Source organism: Dicentrarchus labrax, unplaced genomic scaffold, assembly GCF_905237075.1.
Source record: "Dicentrarchus labrax unplaced genomic scaffold, dlabrax2021, whole genome shotgun sequence".
Classification (NCBI taxonomy): domain Eukaryota; kingdom Metazoa; phylum Chordata; class Actinopteri; family Moronidae; genus Dicentrarchus; species Dicentrarchus labrax.
In genome coordinates this window covers 26,695,034-26,709,468 of record NW_026136718.1, presented here as the reverse complement: position 1 = coordinate 26,709,468, position 14,435 = coordinate 26,695,034, and the positions used below count along the sequence as shown (strand labels likewise).

Sequence of the window (14,435 nt, the reverse complement as noted above, 5' to 3'; positions counted from 1 at the left end):
TGAAAACAGAGCAATAGACAGCATACCCAACAGCCTGTACATGTTCCTCAACTTGTTACTAGGTGGTCAGCGCCTGCTGGAGGATGACGTTGAAGATTATGATAAGAACACAGCCAAACGACAGCTTAGAGTCCTCAGCATTGCACAGGATCTTATGTACACAGCTAGTGGAGACAAGTTCCTCACTCCGAAGCACATAGGACTGGCCAGTACCCTTCATCAAGCTACACGTTCAAAGGAGTTGGTGAACATGTTTCACCAGGCAGGTCATGTTATGAGTTACCGTGAGGTAATCAAACTTGACACTGAACTGGCTAAGACGACCTTGGAGACCATTGGGGATGATGGTGCCGTTATTCCACAAAATCTGGTAACGGGACGCTTTGTTCATTTCTCAGCGGACAATGTTGACATCAACGAATACACTCTGGACGGAAAAGGGACATTCCATGCCACTCAAGTGGCTGCCTGGCAACGTGGTCCACCTGAAGGTGATCTCCTTGAAGGAGTTGATCTTTACTCCAGGTCAGACACCCTCAACATCCCCAAGGCAATGACTGATATCATACCTGCACCAAAGAGAGGAATCACAGAGCGGCCAGTCAGTGGTGTATTAGCAGCAGACTGTTTCACACAGTCATCTGAACAATGTCCCGCAGCACAGAAAGCACAAGCTACAGACATGGCCTTCTTCATGTCCAGCACATCTCAAAAACCAAAGCCTTCCTGGACATTGTATAATCAAAAGGCAAGCACAGTCAACCCAGAGAAAACTACAGTAGGGTACCTACCTATCATCCAGGCTCCTGCATCTGAACTCGATACACTGAACACAGTCGTCAAGCGAGTGCTCCATGTCTGCAAATCAATGGAACAACAACATGTCATTCTGACAGTGGATGAGGCACTTTATCCAAAGTTGCTAGAACTGAAGTGGTCAGTAGAAGAATACAAGGACGTGCTTATACCTTGCCTTGGAAGCCTTCACATTGCCATGAACTTCCTGGGTGTGATAGGACAACACATGGTTGATTCTGGCCTGAGGGAGCTATGGGTCAAGTGTGATCTTCTGGGAGCAAATGCTGCTCAGCATGTCATGGCAGGAAAGGGGTATGCACGTGCTATGAGGACCCACAAGCTTACCCTGCAGGCTCTTTGGCAACTACTACTCCCACAGCTTTACACATATCTGGATGAGGTTGATGTTACACTGAGAGCTGAACTCTATGGACTCTGCCAGTCCATAGATGCTGATCACATCGCACAACTGGTCGACAAACTGACCAAAGACCGATTCCAGCAGCCCATGAAAGAGTTTTCTGCATCACTTGCAGTTGATGACCCGAATGCTGCATTCTGGTGGAACTATATGACTATGGTCAGCATCCTACTCTGTTTCACAAGAGCGCAACGTGATGGATTGTGGGATCTCCACCTGTATGCTTTCAAACGTATGCTGCCCTTCTTCTTCAGGTACGATCATATAAACTACGCCAGATGGGGTACTGTGTACCTGGCTGAGATGTCTGCTCTCCCACCAGAAATCCTCCTTGAGTTTCAGAAAGGCAACTTCGTGGTAAAACTCAGTGATCGACGCTTCAATCAGGTTTCAGCGGATCAAAGTACAGAGTGGCTAAATGCTACAGGAAATAAGAGTGGAGGCCTAGTAGGTATCACCAGGATACCAACATCCCTCAGTAGATTGACACTGTCGTATAATCTGAGAACAGTCATAGCTTCTCAGACAACAGCGATGCTGAGACTGACAACAGATGATGAAGACAATGAGTACACACACACAGAGTGCACAAAGAGTAGAATGGAAAGAGATGATGTGGATGAAAGCAGAATATGTCTATCATTAAAAGAGCACGGTGTGTTTCAAGATGGTGGGGACACACTCAAGAACATAATCAACAAGGACGTGGTCACACCCCAGATTCAACAATCTCTGCTTGGTGCAGAACAGCTTGGACAGGCACAAATGAAAGTGTTTGTGGACAAACGTCTGTGTGAACCTCCAGATAGTGACCAGCACTAGGATCTGAAGTCACCCATTCGAAAGAACAAAGCCAAAACATTTGCCTCTTTGTATGAAGTTGTGCAACTTTCCAAGAACAAGCAAAACATCATCAAAGTGGACAGGCAGATTCTACAAAGGCTCATCACAGCTAACAGAGCAGGTCGCAAGGTAGACCTGGAAAATATTCTCCAGCATGAACTCATGCCCATCCCGCCATCTCTGGCCGCAACTAACGGCAGTCTACATTCCACCAACAAATCTGTTTTAGTAAATATACTGACAAAACATATCCAAACCCCTGCAGATGTGCCCCTTCAGGAACCCAGCTGCTTTCTTATTGATGGCCAAGCACTTGTAATGGCACTTGGGAAGCCGCCTGACATCACAACATTCGGCAACTATGCCAACAAGTTTGCTGACACAGTGTTGAAGATGGCAGAGAAGTACCAGAGGGTTGATGTAGTCTTCGACAGGTACCATGACGAATCCATCAAAACAGGCACAAGAAAGAAGCGTAAACAGCGCCACCGACCAGTACGCAGAGAGATCGTGAATGACTCTGTTCCACTTCCAGCAGACTGGTCGAGCTTCATGGCACTGGAAGAAAACAAAGCAGATCTCGCTCGACTACTCTCAAACCATCTGATAGAACACAGCCCAGAATATGAGCCAGTCGTTGTAGTATCAGGTGGGTTTGCTGAAGCGACCACTGTCAAGTCATCAGATCCAGAACTTGAAATCTCCTCTCTGAGTGCTGACCATGAGGAGGCTGATACACGACTGATTTTGCACTGCATCCAGGCTCCTATGGACACAATAGTTGTGTCAGCGCGTGACACAGACGTGCTTCTTCTACTTCTAGCACATCATGACAGAATTGGATGTACCCATCTCTACATGAAAGCCGGGACATCAAAGTATCCAGAGTATTTTCCAGTACATGACATTCGCAAGTTACTCTCTGATGATCAAGTGGACACACTGCTTGCCTTCCATGCCATCACTGGCTGTGATAGTGTGTCTCAGTTCAGCGGTCACGGAAAGAAAACAGCCTGGCAGGTGTTCGAGCAACATCACACTGATCTTACTGGCCATGGGAAGGGCCCTCTCACAGAAGATATTGTGAATTCAACAGAGAAATTCATCTGTAAGATGTATGGTGTGCCTGAGGTTGATACATGCAACAAAGCAAGAGTGAAGTTGTTTTGCAAAGGTTGTCCACAAGAGACTCTGCCTCCAACCTCAGATGCAGTGAAGTTTCATATCATGCGTTCACACTATCAAGCGACAATCTGGAACCAAGCTCACCTGCCACATCCTGATCTTCCTCCAGTGGATGAAATGGGATGGATACACAAGGAAGGTCAATTAGTGCCACGGCTAATGTCTCTGCCACCTATGCCTAAAGCCTGCAGGGAGTTCACTTCATGTGGGTGTACCAAGGGATGCCTCAGCCAACGCTGCAGCTGCAGGTATGTGTATAGGGAATTAGCTGATGTTGATCATTGTGTACAAGAATGTACAAATATGATAGACTGGTAGAGTATTCCAATGTACCTGTACTTGTACTGGTTGTAATCTTTCTATTCTATTTAATCTGTTCTATTCAGAAAGAGTCGCATGGAATGTATAGACGCATGCAACTGCAGGAAACTTGACAACACTTGCCAGAACATTGAAGAGGACTGTGAATAAGCTGTCACTGTAACCTCTACTGGGATATAGTTCAATGAATATCACCATGAGCCATGGATCTTCCTGCTTTTGGATCTTATTTGATTGACAACTTCTTTATCACTAATGACCACCTTTTTCTCTATACATGTGTGATTTTCAAGCTGATTATTGACACTTGATCTAAATCAGGACAGGATGTTAAATTCCCCATGTGTGAAAACCTGTGAACATTTAATTAAAGTTTGTATCTTTTTGTATTTGTTTGTACATTTGACCTCAAAACAAAATACAAAAAAAGTAAATGTAGCCTGATAATATCAACAATAATAGTAATAATATTAATAATAATAACTTAAATATTAATTAGTTAATAATAGTTCATAGTTAAAAGCAACTATTTTTGCAATATCTAAGCAGTTTCTTCACATTACATCTCAAATCTGAATATGGCATTGAATTGCCCATGTAGGAAAACTTACAAAAGCACATTTAATTCATGTTTGTACCTTGTTTAGTCAAAAAGATATACTGAAAAATTGATTTCAGCCTGGCGGTGGCGGCCATTTTGAATTTCTCAATTTTGAGGCATTTTGGGACATTTTTGAGCTTCATATACAGCAGATTTGGATTCAGCACCCCTTAATACCCCTAGAAATGTTGTATAATATAAATAATCACAAAATGCCTTCGGGGTTCTGATTTTGTGAAAATTGACCCTGTCTAATATATATTCCCCTGAGAGCAGGTCTAGACCGAACTCCTCCTAAAACCTGTTAGTGGTGGCTCTGCTGAGACGTTCACGCACTGAATCTGCTGTGTAATCCAGAATGTGTCATCATTTTTCAAATAAATCCATCTTGTTGACCACAGAAGGACACATTATAGCAAAAAAATTATATGAAGAAGTTACTTCTTCCTCGTTCGCACTCTGGCCAACAACAGCTATAAAATATAGTTTAGTAGCCCTTAACATGATACACAACAAGTATAGGTAACGAATGGATGAGTGGACATAACGTTATATGTCTTTGTGTTATACAGAAGCCATTTACTCGGCTCTTTTAAGAATAAAGTAAAAACGAACACATCGCCTTTGCCTCTCGTTGTAGTCTCTCTCTCGGTCGAGGAATGAGACCGAGACGCGTTCAAAGACCACATGAAGGTGTGTCCTGTCTGGATTTAGGGGCGTGAAATGTTCTTCATCTGTGACCTGGCGTCCAGTCCGTCTGCAGAAGCGTTAACGGTAAGGTAACAGCATGTCTTCTCTTTATATAACGGACTGTAGTAACGTTATTTAAAATCACCTGCTGCCTCTCCTGTGCTGCGTTTGCTCGTGCTCGTTTAGCTAACTGTTAGGCGCTTCACGTGAGTGGTGTGAACAGTAACATTGAGCGCGTGCAGTGTCATTCACAGTCTTAAATACTGTCCTGCATATTTCAGCCTCATTGCTGTCATTCCCTGTGTCCTTTCAGGTCCTCTTCCTCTGACAATGGCGCAGTCTATTCTCGACACAATGCCCGGAGCCTCCACGGGCACCGTGGTGGTCACGGATCATCTGAATTTCTGGGGTGGGAAGCGGGTCCAACCCAGGCAGGAGAAAAACACAGAGCCCGTGTTCGAACCTGCGACTGGTAAATCCAGCACTGTACAGTCTGCTTCACTGTTTAATGCTGTATTCTGACATGTGTGGTAAACCCGGTAGACCCCAGTGTGATGGTTTATAGGTTAGTAGTGGCACATCAGCGCAGCGGGGTCAGCGTGAGGACGTCTGTCTGAACCCTGCTCCCGATGCTGTGAGGCCAGACCTGCTACTAACTTCTGTATACCCCCGCTGCAATGTGCTGTTATTAGTAGTTAGCGGCATAGTAGTCCAATATTATACAATATGACTGACCAGATCCCGCCAACAGGGACGCTGTGAGGACGTAGGCAGCTTTGACAGACACATGTCACAGACTGACTGTGTGCCTTTTAGCCTGCTGCGTCATTGTGTTTGTGCAGACGCATATCTGTGTTTATTAAATGCTGCTTGATTGATTGTAATTTATTGTGATCCTAGTTTGATTGTTGATTGACTGCATTAGGACCTTATTATCTTTATTATCAAAATACCTGGGGGTCCGTAGTCTAATCTGTAGATCTACTGTGTGTACCTTAACATACCTTGACAAAAGTTTGGGGACCCCTGTGAGAAGCAATTCAAAGTTGCAATTGTGCCAGAACTCTAATGCCACAAGTGCCCGGAGCTCGGTCAGTCTGTAACCTGTTGCTCCTGTTTGTGCAGGCCGTGTCTTGTGTCAGATGGTGCCATGTGGGTCGGAGGAGGTGGACGAGGCCATAAAGAGCGCCCACGGTGCCTATCTAAAATGGAGAAAGATGGCAGGCATGGAGAGGGCACGGGTGATGCTCGAGGCCGCCCGCATTATCAGGGTGAGTGTGGGTCAATACCATCTGCATTACTGGAAACTAGCCAGTCTGATTTCAGTGTTGCACAACAACAGACTGTTGCAATTATGCAGTGAGACACTAGTTACTCATTAAAAGCACAAGCTTGCCTCCTCTCCCTCCCCTCACTGCTGGCCTACATTTGTGCAAAATAAGCCTTTTGTGTGTCAGTGTTGCCTCTGATGTCACACAGGGTGGGAGATTTTAACCTCAATCTGTCACCGTCATTGCATAATCTATATGAAATAAAGTTGTATACATGTAAAGACACTAAACGTACCACAGTGAATCATTTTAAATACTTCTGTCAAAGTTTTTCATTTGCAACTTTTTCTGTTATTCCCAAAAAAACAGGAAAGAAGGGAGAAGATTGCAAAGCTGGAAGTCATCAACAATGGCAAGACCATCACTGAAGCCCTGGTGGATATCGATATTGCCTGGCAGTGCATTGAGTACTACGCTGGCATGGCTGGAACGCTCGCAGGTGGGTTGCACGAACACAAAAGGATTTCCCAAAAGTTTCAAAACTTAGTGTTGTGTGTTTTAAAAAAAAATGCATTGTGTTTCATTGTTTAAGGCCAGCACGTCCAGCTTCCTGGCGGAGCATTTGCTTACACCAGGAGGGAGCCCCTTGGTGTGTGTGTGGGAATCGGGGCTTGGAATTACCCCTTCCAGATCGCGTCATGGAAGTCTGCTCCTGCTCTGGCATGTGGTGAGTTTGTAAATGTGTGTCACGTGTCTCTTGATTGAAAAAAAAAAAGCTGTGTAGACCATAACGTTCAGTGTCTGTGTTTAGGTAATGCCATGGTGTTCAAGCCCTCACCAATGACTCCTGTAACTGCTGTCATTCTGGCTGAGATTTACAAAGAGGCAGGGGTACCTGACGGGCTCTTCTGTGTGGTGCAAGGTGGAGCTGAGACCGGCACCTTGCTCTGCCATCACCCGATGGTTGCCAAAGTCTCCTTCACTGGCAGCGTTCCAACGGGCAAAAAGGTACAGAGACCAGTACAGTCTTCTGAGTTTGAACATAAAGTCATTAAACTGTACTGGAAGAGAACAAAGGGTGTCATACAAGCCCAGACGACCACCTCTACAGCCACAGTGATCCCTAAACAAAATGAGCTTACACAAACAAAATTGCTTGTGGATGCTTGGGAAAAACCTGTTTAAAGTATAAAAAAAAATAGTGCTGTTGGAAAAATTATTGCAGTAATAAGTGTCATAACTCTTTTGAAATATGCAAAACACTTTCTTTTGACTGCTCTACAAGGCTTCAGTTGTCCCTGTTGCTAATGCCTTGTGTGTCCTCCTTGCACTCAGGTCATGGAAATGTCTGCAAAGGGGGTGAAGCAGGTGACTCTGGAGCTTGGAGGGAAATCTCCCCTCCTCATCTTCAAAGACTGCGAGCTGGAGAACGCAGTGAAGGGCGCACTCATGGCAAACTTCCTGACACAGGGACAGGTGAGGCACATTTATGCATTGTGTTGTATGATGTCAAGCTCGACCCGACCCAGTGCATTCAGCTCTGACAGGTTAAAATGTCCTTGTATAGGTTTGCTGCAATGGGACCAGAGTGTTTGTGCAAAGAGAGATCATGCCCCAGTTCCTGGAAGAGGTGGTGAAGAGGACTAAGGTCATCCCTTTGGGTGACCCCATGCTGGACGGCACCCGAATGGGAGCGCTGATCAGCAAGCCACAGCTGGAGAAAGTGCTGGGATTTGTCAATCAGGCCAAGAAAGAGGTATGTTTATTTAGATTAGAGGAACCTTTTAATGGTTCCTGCAGGAGGATTGAGCAACTCTAGAGAGGAATTTATCAGAGAATTTATCAGCTGTGATAACACCTCCAAGCAGTTTGACTATACTTATCTTGGCTTTCATAGCTGTTGGACTGATATGTCTGTTTTTCCAGGGAGCCAGAGTGCTGTGTGGAGGAGAGCCTTTTGTCCCCAGTGACCCCAAATTGAAAGGGGGCTACTTCATGTCACCCTGTGTGCTTGGTAAGTCTCTCCAGTGTGTTGTTATTTTTTTGTAACACTCATAATCTGAGTCAGTTTGCATGTTTTGCATGCCAGTATGCAGTGTATGTTACATGCAGTCCTTTCTCCCTGCACAGATAACTGCAGAGATGACATGACCTGTGTGAAGGAGGAGATTTTTGGCCCAGTCATGTCTGTACTGCCCTTTGACACAGAGGAAGAAGTGATCCGCAGGGCCAACAACACCACCTTCGGACTGGCCTCTGGAGTCTTCACCAGGTCAGCACAGGACACATGGGGCACGCATGAGTTTGTCATTAGTCAGCAGTCTGTTGCAAGCACTGATTCACAAAGCTGGCGCTTTGCTCTTGAAGAGAATGAGGTTATTGCATACCACTGGCTGCGGTTCAGGGTTTCCACAAAGCAGCCAATAAAGGTTTATTCATTACCAAGTGGAATTCATTGTGCAATAGCAGTCTCTTTGGCTGGAGGGCAGAAGCAGCAGGAGGATTGACTCTTTCTTGGGCTTATCTAAAATGTGTTCCTTTCCTCTGCCTGCAGGGACATTTCTCGAGCCCATCGTGTGGCTGCAGACCTGGAGGCAGGGACCTGCTTCATCAACAACTACAACATCAGCCCTGTGGAAGTGCCATTTGGAGGATACAAGAATTCAGGTAACGTGTTTAAGGTTGAAATTGTCAGAATTACACTTTTATTATTGCAAATGCAGAGGAAACATTGATGGTATTGAATGACTGAACTCTCTGAAATAACTAAAAGAAACATTGTTTACATGATCTTTACTGTGCTTTCCCAGGCTTTGGCAGAGAGAACGGCCAGGTGACAATCGAGTACTACTCCCAGCTGAAGACTGTGGTTGTGGAAATGGGCGACGTCGAGAGCCTCTTCTAAACTCCTCTCACAGTGTTTGCACTGCTGTGCCAGTACTGCACAATCCCTGATGCTAAACTAACTAACACATGCGTGGGTGCGTGCGTGCGTGTGTGTGTGTGTGTGTGCGCGTGTGTGTGTGGAAGTAGAACCAAGAGCCTTAATTAGAACTCCTGTGTGTGAACTGTGAATTAGCATTAGAGAAAAAAACAGACTTTTGTACTGAAACACTACTGGACACCTGACTCCTTTCTGTCAAAATAAAATGTTTTAGATACAAAGTCTCTGTTCCTGGTTGTTTGTGACAAACACAAGTACTAAGCATGTTTATTATTCACGTTTCCTGATATCCAACAGCTGATAATCATAGTATTCATTTTTGACAATACCTATATGTCAAATATGTCATATAATATGTGTCATGTCAATACCACCACATGGCCACATGGAACAATAGCACTAGTATTGATCCTAATATCAGCTAACATTGAGCAATATATTGACATTACTGCCCATTATTCATAAGATGGCTACGATATGTACACCTCTTGAACCACAGTATCGGATGCAATATATATTTACTATAAATGATGAAGAGCAGTGTGCAGCCAGAGTCCTATCTTGCTGTAGCATTACATCCCCTTTTGTTCAAGCCTTGTATCTCTGCAAGCTCTCAATGCTGGCAGCAAGACTGATGAACATACGTGTAATTCAATATACGGAGGTTATTGTTTTGGATGCAGTATTTGTATGTTTTCGTGTAGGGAAAAGAAACAACGTGTTAACGGAGGACTGGGTTCTTCATAAGAGCAGAACACATGCTTTTATTTTGACGACGTGAACCGGAAGTGCTTTTGCCTTGATTTTGTGTATTGGATTATTAGTTTGCAGTGCAACAATGCAGGTAATGTTTTAACGCCCACATATTATAAATTGCAGTATGATACTTTGTTATATTAGCCACTGGTATTTTAACTGAAGTTGTACTTGTATAAGGTGCTTCTGCTGAACTTATTTATAGGGTTAGCAATAGCCGCTTAGCTACATTAGGTATTGCTAACAGCTTGCTTAGCTAGGTTAGCTAGATGGCGTTATCTAGTTTAACATAACAATGAAGTGAACTTTAATGTAAAGTTGAACTAATATATGGTGTGGTTAGCAGTGTTTGGTGTGTTATCAGATAACTTTGTTTTTATATTTTTCCCCTCAGCAACGAGAGGAGAAGCAGTTAGAGGCGTCGGTGGAGTCTCTCGCCTCTCGGGTCGCACACGTCAAAAACGCTCTCCACAGTTTCATTTATAAACTGGAGAATGAATACGAGCGATTAACGTGGTGAGTTAGGCATTTTACCAGAGGGGAAGGTTTTCAGTCTGTGCGGTTGATCTTCAGTAGTCTGTATCCGCTGCTATTTCCAGGCGGTAGAACTACACATCAAGACTTCATGCTGCCTTTTTATGAGATGGTTGATATGTAATAAGTGTGGAGGCTTTGGCCATGTTATTGGACATATATGTTTCTAACTATAGTTGTATTTGAACGTAGGGCTTCTGATTGTCCCCTTACCCCAGCTACAGTGTCCAAAGAGCCATTCCTCACATTCTGTAAATATCAGTCTCATATTTATTAATAATATTGGATCAGTCACTCTTCTGTGAATTTACTGCTGATAAAATATTGCCAGCTAACTTAAGGCTTAACAAGGCTTTTAGACTTTTCTGTTAAGAAACCTCTCGTGTTATCATTGATAGTGTCATTTCCATTAGAACAAACTGCAGGTGAAGAAAAATAATATGACTTGGTATTTATTAAATGTGTCCCCTCGAACAAACATTGGTAGTGATGAATTCAGAAAGGTTCTACTGCTGCCAGTACAGCTCAGTAGAACTCCAGTGTTTTACACTGGTGCCATGTTGTGGACCAGCCTTCACTGAATATGTGGAAACAATGGGGTGAAACAACGTCACAGCAGTGAACCACCAGATGCTCTGTTATTTTGTCATCAGAATGTGGAGATTTCTCAGATGCTGTGATGTGTTTGTGTCATTCAGGCCCTCTGTGTTGGACAACTTTGCTCTTCTATCTGGTCAGCTGAACACTATCAATAAACTGCTCAAGAACGAGAAGACACCGTCCTTTCGCAACCAGGTTATAATCCCACTGCTTCTGTCTCCGGACCGAGATGAGGATTTAGCGGTGAGTATCAAAGCCACTGGCCGACATGTCTGCCTCTCAGAGGTGTTTTTAAGCAGTTCCCTCTGCTTGTTCCCCCACAGAAACTCACAGAGCAGCGTGTGCCGGTGTTCAGCCATGAGATCGTACCGGACTACTTGCGCACCAAGCCTGACCCAGAGGTGGAGGAGCAGGAGAAACAGCTGAGTGCAGAGGCAGCACGGATTGGCCCAGAGGTGGCACAGGTCAGTTGGTTGTTGTATGGAAGCAGTTTTGCTGTGCAGAAATGTACCACCGTAGGAATGCACCGATCCACATTTTTTCACTTCTGAGCCGATCCCGATACCTGAATTTGGATATCGGCCGATACCGATACTATGCCGAGCTGTGTTTGCTTTAATATTATTATTATCATTATTGTTGATTTTATATGAGATAATATGAATAAACAGACAAGTATGATATGTACGTATGTATGCATGTGTGTCCCAAACGACAACTTGAGGCAAGTATAAGGTCAGAAAAGGAAGTCGGAAAAACAGGAAATCCTGTTAACAGGAAAAATCCCATTCTGAAAACAAATATGCAACTGTAAGGGTTTCAAATTGATTGTCATGTCAATATTTATTAAATTCCCAAAATGTCAAATATTTGAGTCTTGAAATATAAGAAAAGTGCAATAAGTGTAAACATCTTACACACACACAGATCAAGTACACTGGCTCTTGTAGCATCAACAAATCACTTTGTCAACCTGGAGTTTACTTTGTTTTTGGAATGACTCCAGAAGTGATTCCTGACAGCTCGGCTAAAAAATCCTCGTGCTGTTTCGTGTGGTGCTTTTTTTAAATGTTTGATTGCGTTCGTAGTGTTGTACGACGTGAGGGAGCTTCCGCTTCTCTGAATTACGGCTTTGCAAACATTGCATTTTGCTGTCTTGCTCTGCGGTGTTTCCAGTGTAAAGTATTTCCACACAGCGGACATGTTGGCTAGCCACAATGCTGCTCAATGCTATCCTGCTAGCTGGCTGCAAACTGCGGAATGGATTTCCTGAGCGGGGGCGTGTCTCATAACTCTGTGTCTCATTGAGCCGCGCCTCCGTTCAGGAAATCCATTCCACAGTTTGCAGCCAGCTAGCAGACTGGCCGGCAGGAATCACCTGTGGAGTCATTTCAGCAGACAACGTTAAAGCGCAGATATCGGAAATCTGCGCAGGTTGGATCGGGAAATTCCTATACGTGAATTACGCTGGTATCGGTCCCGATACCGATACTGGATCGGATCGGCCTCATCCCTAGTACCACCTTACTTTGCGTGCAGGTGTAGTGTATCGCACATCGTTCAAACCTCCCTGGTTATATTTTTATCAACAGAAACAGATCCAGACGTTGAATAAACTGTGTTCCAGCCTGCTAGAGAAACTTAACAATCCTCGTGAGGACAGAGATGCAGACAGTGCAGGTATGTGTTTCTCTCACTGTCCAGGTCATTTACCTCAAACTGATTTCTAAATTTAAGGAAGTTAACTTTTATGAGTTCTTGTTTTTCAGCTATACGACAGAACAAACCGTCTTTCAACCCTGCCGACACTAATGCACTGGTTGGAGCTGTTGCGTTTGGAAAGGGGCTCTCCAAATGTAGGCCTCCAGGTCCAGTGGCCCCTGGACATTCAGGACAAGGGCCCATGATGACTGGGGGTCCAACTTTACAGCAGGTCACTATTGGTGGCGGTTCAGGCCAGCAAGCAGGTATGGGTGGACCTGTGGCACCACAGCAGCAAGGGCAGCCAGGTAGGAGACCTGGAGAGCTGGGTTAGTATTTCCCCTGACTACTTTTTCTTCGTTTTGCATTTTATTTTGTGTACTGATGTTACGTTCTTGCTGCTCTTCATCTTCCTGTGCATGGGTGTAATTCATTTGTATTATATTTGTACTATTAATCGATGTTTTAAATGTCTCTGTTTTAGGGTGTAAATGAATTGGAGATGGACAGGGTCTTTATTTGTAAAATAATCAAATAAATACAGTATGAAGGTTAATCAATATATGCAACTGAATATAAACAATTAAGATCGATCCAACATTTAATATTTGATTCATCCACTTCCAGGAGAGGCAGAAATTCATTTTACAAGAGCCTACTATTTTAAGTAGGAGTGTCATGAATTTTATTCTAAATCAAAAACTGATCAATAATCAAAAGCAAAAGTGTGTATTTGATCTCTTTCCCCCCCAGCCTGCTTACACACAAGACATGTAAGACAACGCAGTATAACATAGCTTACTGGTAAAAGAATGCTGGTGGATAAATAAATGGTTTAGATAAATGATGTAAATTTGACCATGTGGCTTTAGTGTGATACATTCTAAATCCATTCCTATATATAAGGTTAATACCATTCGCCTTATCTTTATAAAGAAGAATTAAAAAATGTAAATGACAGTTGTCAGAACGTAAAACAAATGATCTGTTTAACTTTACAAATCAAGACTCAACAGTGGTTTAGCCGTCAGTGCTGAAAATGTTTTAATCAAAAATCCAATCGTGACACCTACACTTTTCTTATTTGCATGCAGAGTGTTAAAAAAATGACCCTTTATGTGCTGAGCTCTGGATTTCTGAGTAGACATGCAGCTTTTATTGAGTAGACATACAGCTTTTATTATATATAGTTAGATGAGCACCATTTTGAACTATACAACCATTTTCTTTACATTTCAGTAACGCATTGTACGTGCTGCTGTTTATCTAAACAGCTTGGAAAGATCGTCTGTATGTGTATTTAGTTATTTATTTCTCCATTTTTTTTTCTTTCTCAGGAAAAATGCCAAGCAGCATCAAGACAAACATCAAATCTGCGTCCGGTTCAATGCATCCTTACAACCGATGAGCTCCATCTTTCTTAATTCTTCATCCAGCATTTGTTACACTTCAGAGACTCTCATAAGGCGGTGACAACATTTACAATAACCACTTACAGTATAAAGCCATTATTTTCATGGACTGGACCAACTTCTACGAAGTTATGACTCTTTCTTTAACTGTTTCACTGACATGCTTATTGTTCTATAAAATGATGTCCAACACAATCTTAATATTTGCAATCATCGGGGTACATATTTCATTTTTGATACAACACCTGGGCCTCAGTGTTTGGGCCACTAGATGGCAGTATGTCACCATCTACGGGATCATAACAGTGTATTTGGAACCGTACTGTGACTGTTTTTCAATAAAAGATGTGTTAAACGA

The 14,435-nt window shown here is 43.4% G+C and overlaps 3 protein-coding genes across 5 annotated transcripts; all 3 read left to right on the top strand.

The window, feature by feature from the left end:
- Nucleotides 1-2,192: 2,192 nt before the first annotated feature.
- LOC127350304 (uncharacterized) lies at nt 2,193-3,776 on the top strand. Its single transcript, XM_051376787.1, has 2 exons — nt 2,193-3,495; nt 3,634-3,776. Exons 1-2 carry the CDS (start codon nt 2,225-2,227, stop codon nt 3,716-3,718), a joined length of 1,356 nt encoding a protein of 451 aa, XP_051232747.1. The 5' UTR covers nt 2,193-2,224; the 3' UTR covers nt 3,719-3,776.
- Nucleotides 3,777-4,833: 1,057 nt separating this feature from the next.
- LOC127350611 (4-trimethylaminobutyraldehyde dehydrogenase) lies at nt 4,834-9,295 on the top strand. Of its 2 annotated transcripts, none has more exons than XM_051377400.1 (12): nt 4,834-4,943; nt 5,173-5,331; nt 5,985-6,130; nt 6,500-6,629; nt 6,723-6,857; nt 6,942-7,138; nt 7,466-7,606; nt 7,698-7,886; nt 8,057-8,144; nt 8,261-8,402; nt 8,685-8,797; nt 8,941-9,295. In XM_051377400.1, exons 2-12 carry the CDS (start codon nt 5,190-5,192, stop codon nt 9,033-9,035), a joined length of 1,518 nt encoding a protein of 505 aa, XP_051233360.1. In that variant the 5' UTR covers nt 4,834-4,943; nt 5,173-5,189; the 3' UTR covers nt 9,036-9,295. The 2 variants fall into 2 exon arrangements, with proteins under 2 accessions (XP_051233360.1, XP_051233361.1); XM_051377401.1 differs by lacking the exon at nt 4,834-4,943 and adding an exon at nt 4,966-5,065.
- A 514-nt stretch (nt 9,296-9,809) lies between these two features.
- On the top strand, nt 9,810-14,435 carry med8 (mediator complex subunit 8). Of its 2 annotated transcripts, none has more exons than XM_051377399.1 (7): nt 9,810-9,918; nt 10,225-10,346; nt 11,063-11,207; nt 11,288-11,428; nt 12,557-12,644; nt 12,734-12,973; nt 14,003-14,435. In XM_051377399.1, exons 1-7 carry the CDS (start codon nt 9,913-9,915, stop codon nt 14,071-14,073), a joined length of 813 nt encoding a protein of 270 aa, XP_051233359.1. In that variant the 5' UTR covers nt 9,810-9,912; the 3' UTR covers nt 14,074-14,435. The 2 variants fall into 2 exon arrangements, with proteins under 2 accessions (XP_051233359.1, XP_051233358.1); XM_051377398.1 differs by having other exon boundaries at nt 12,734-12,994.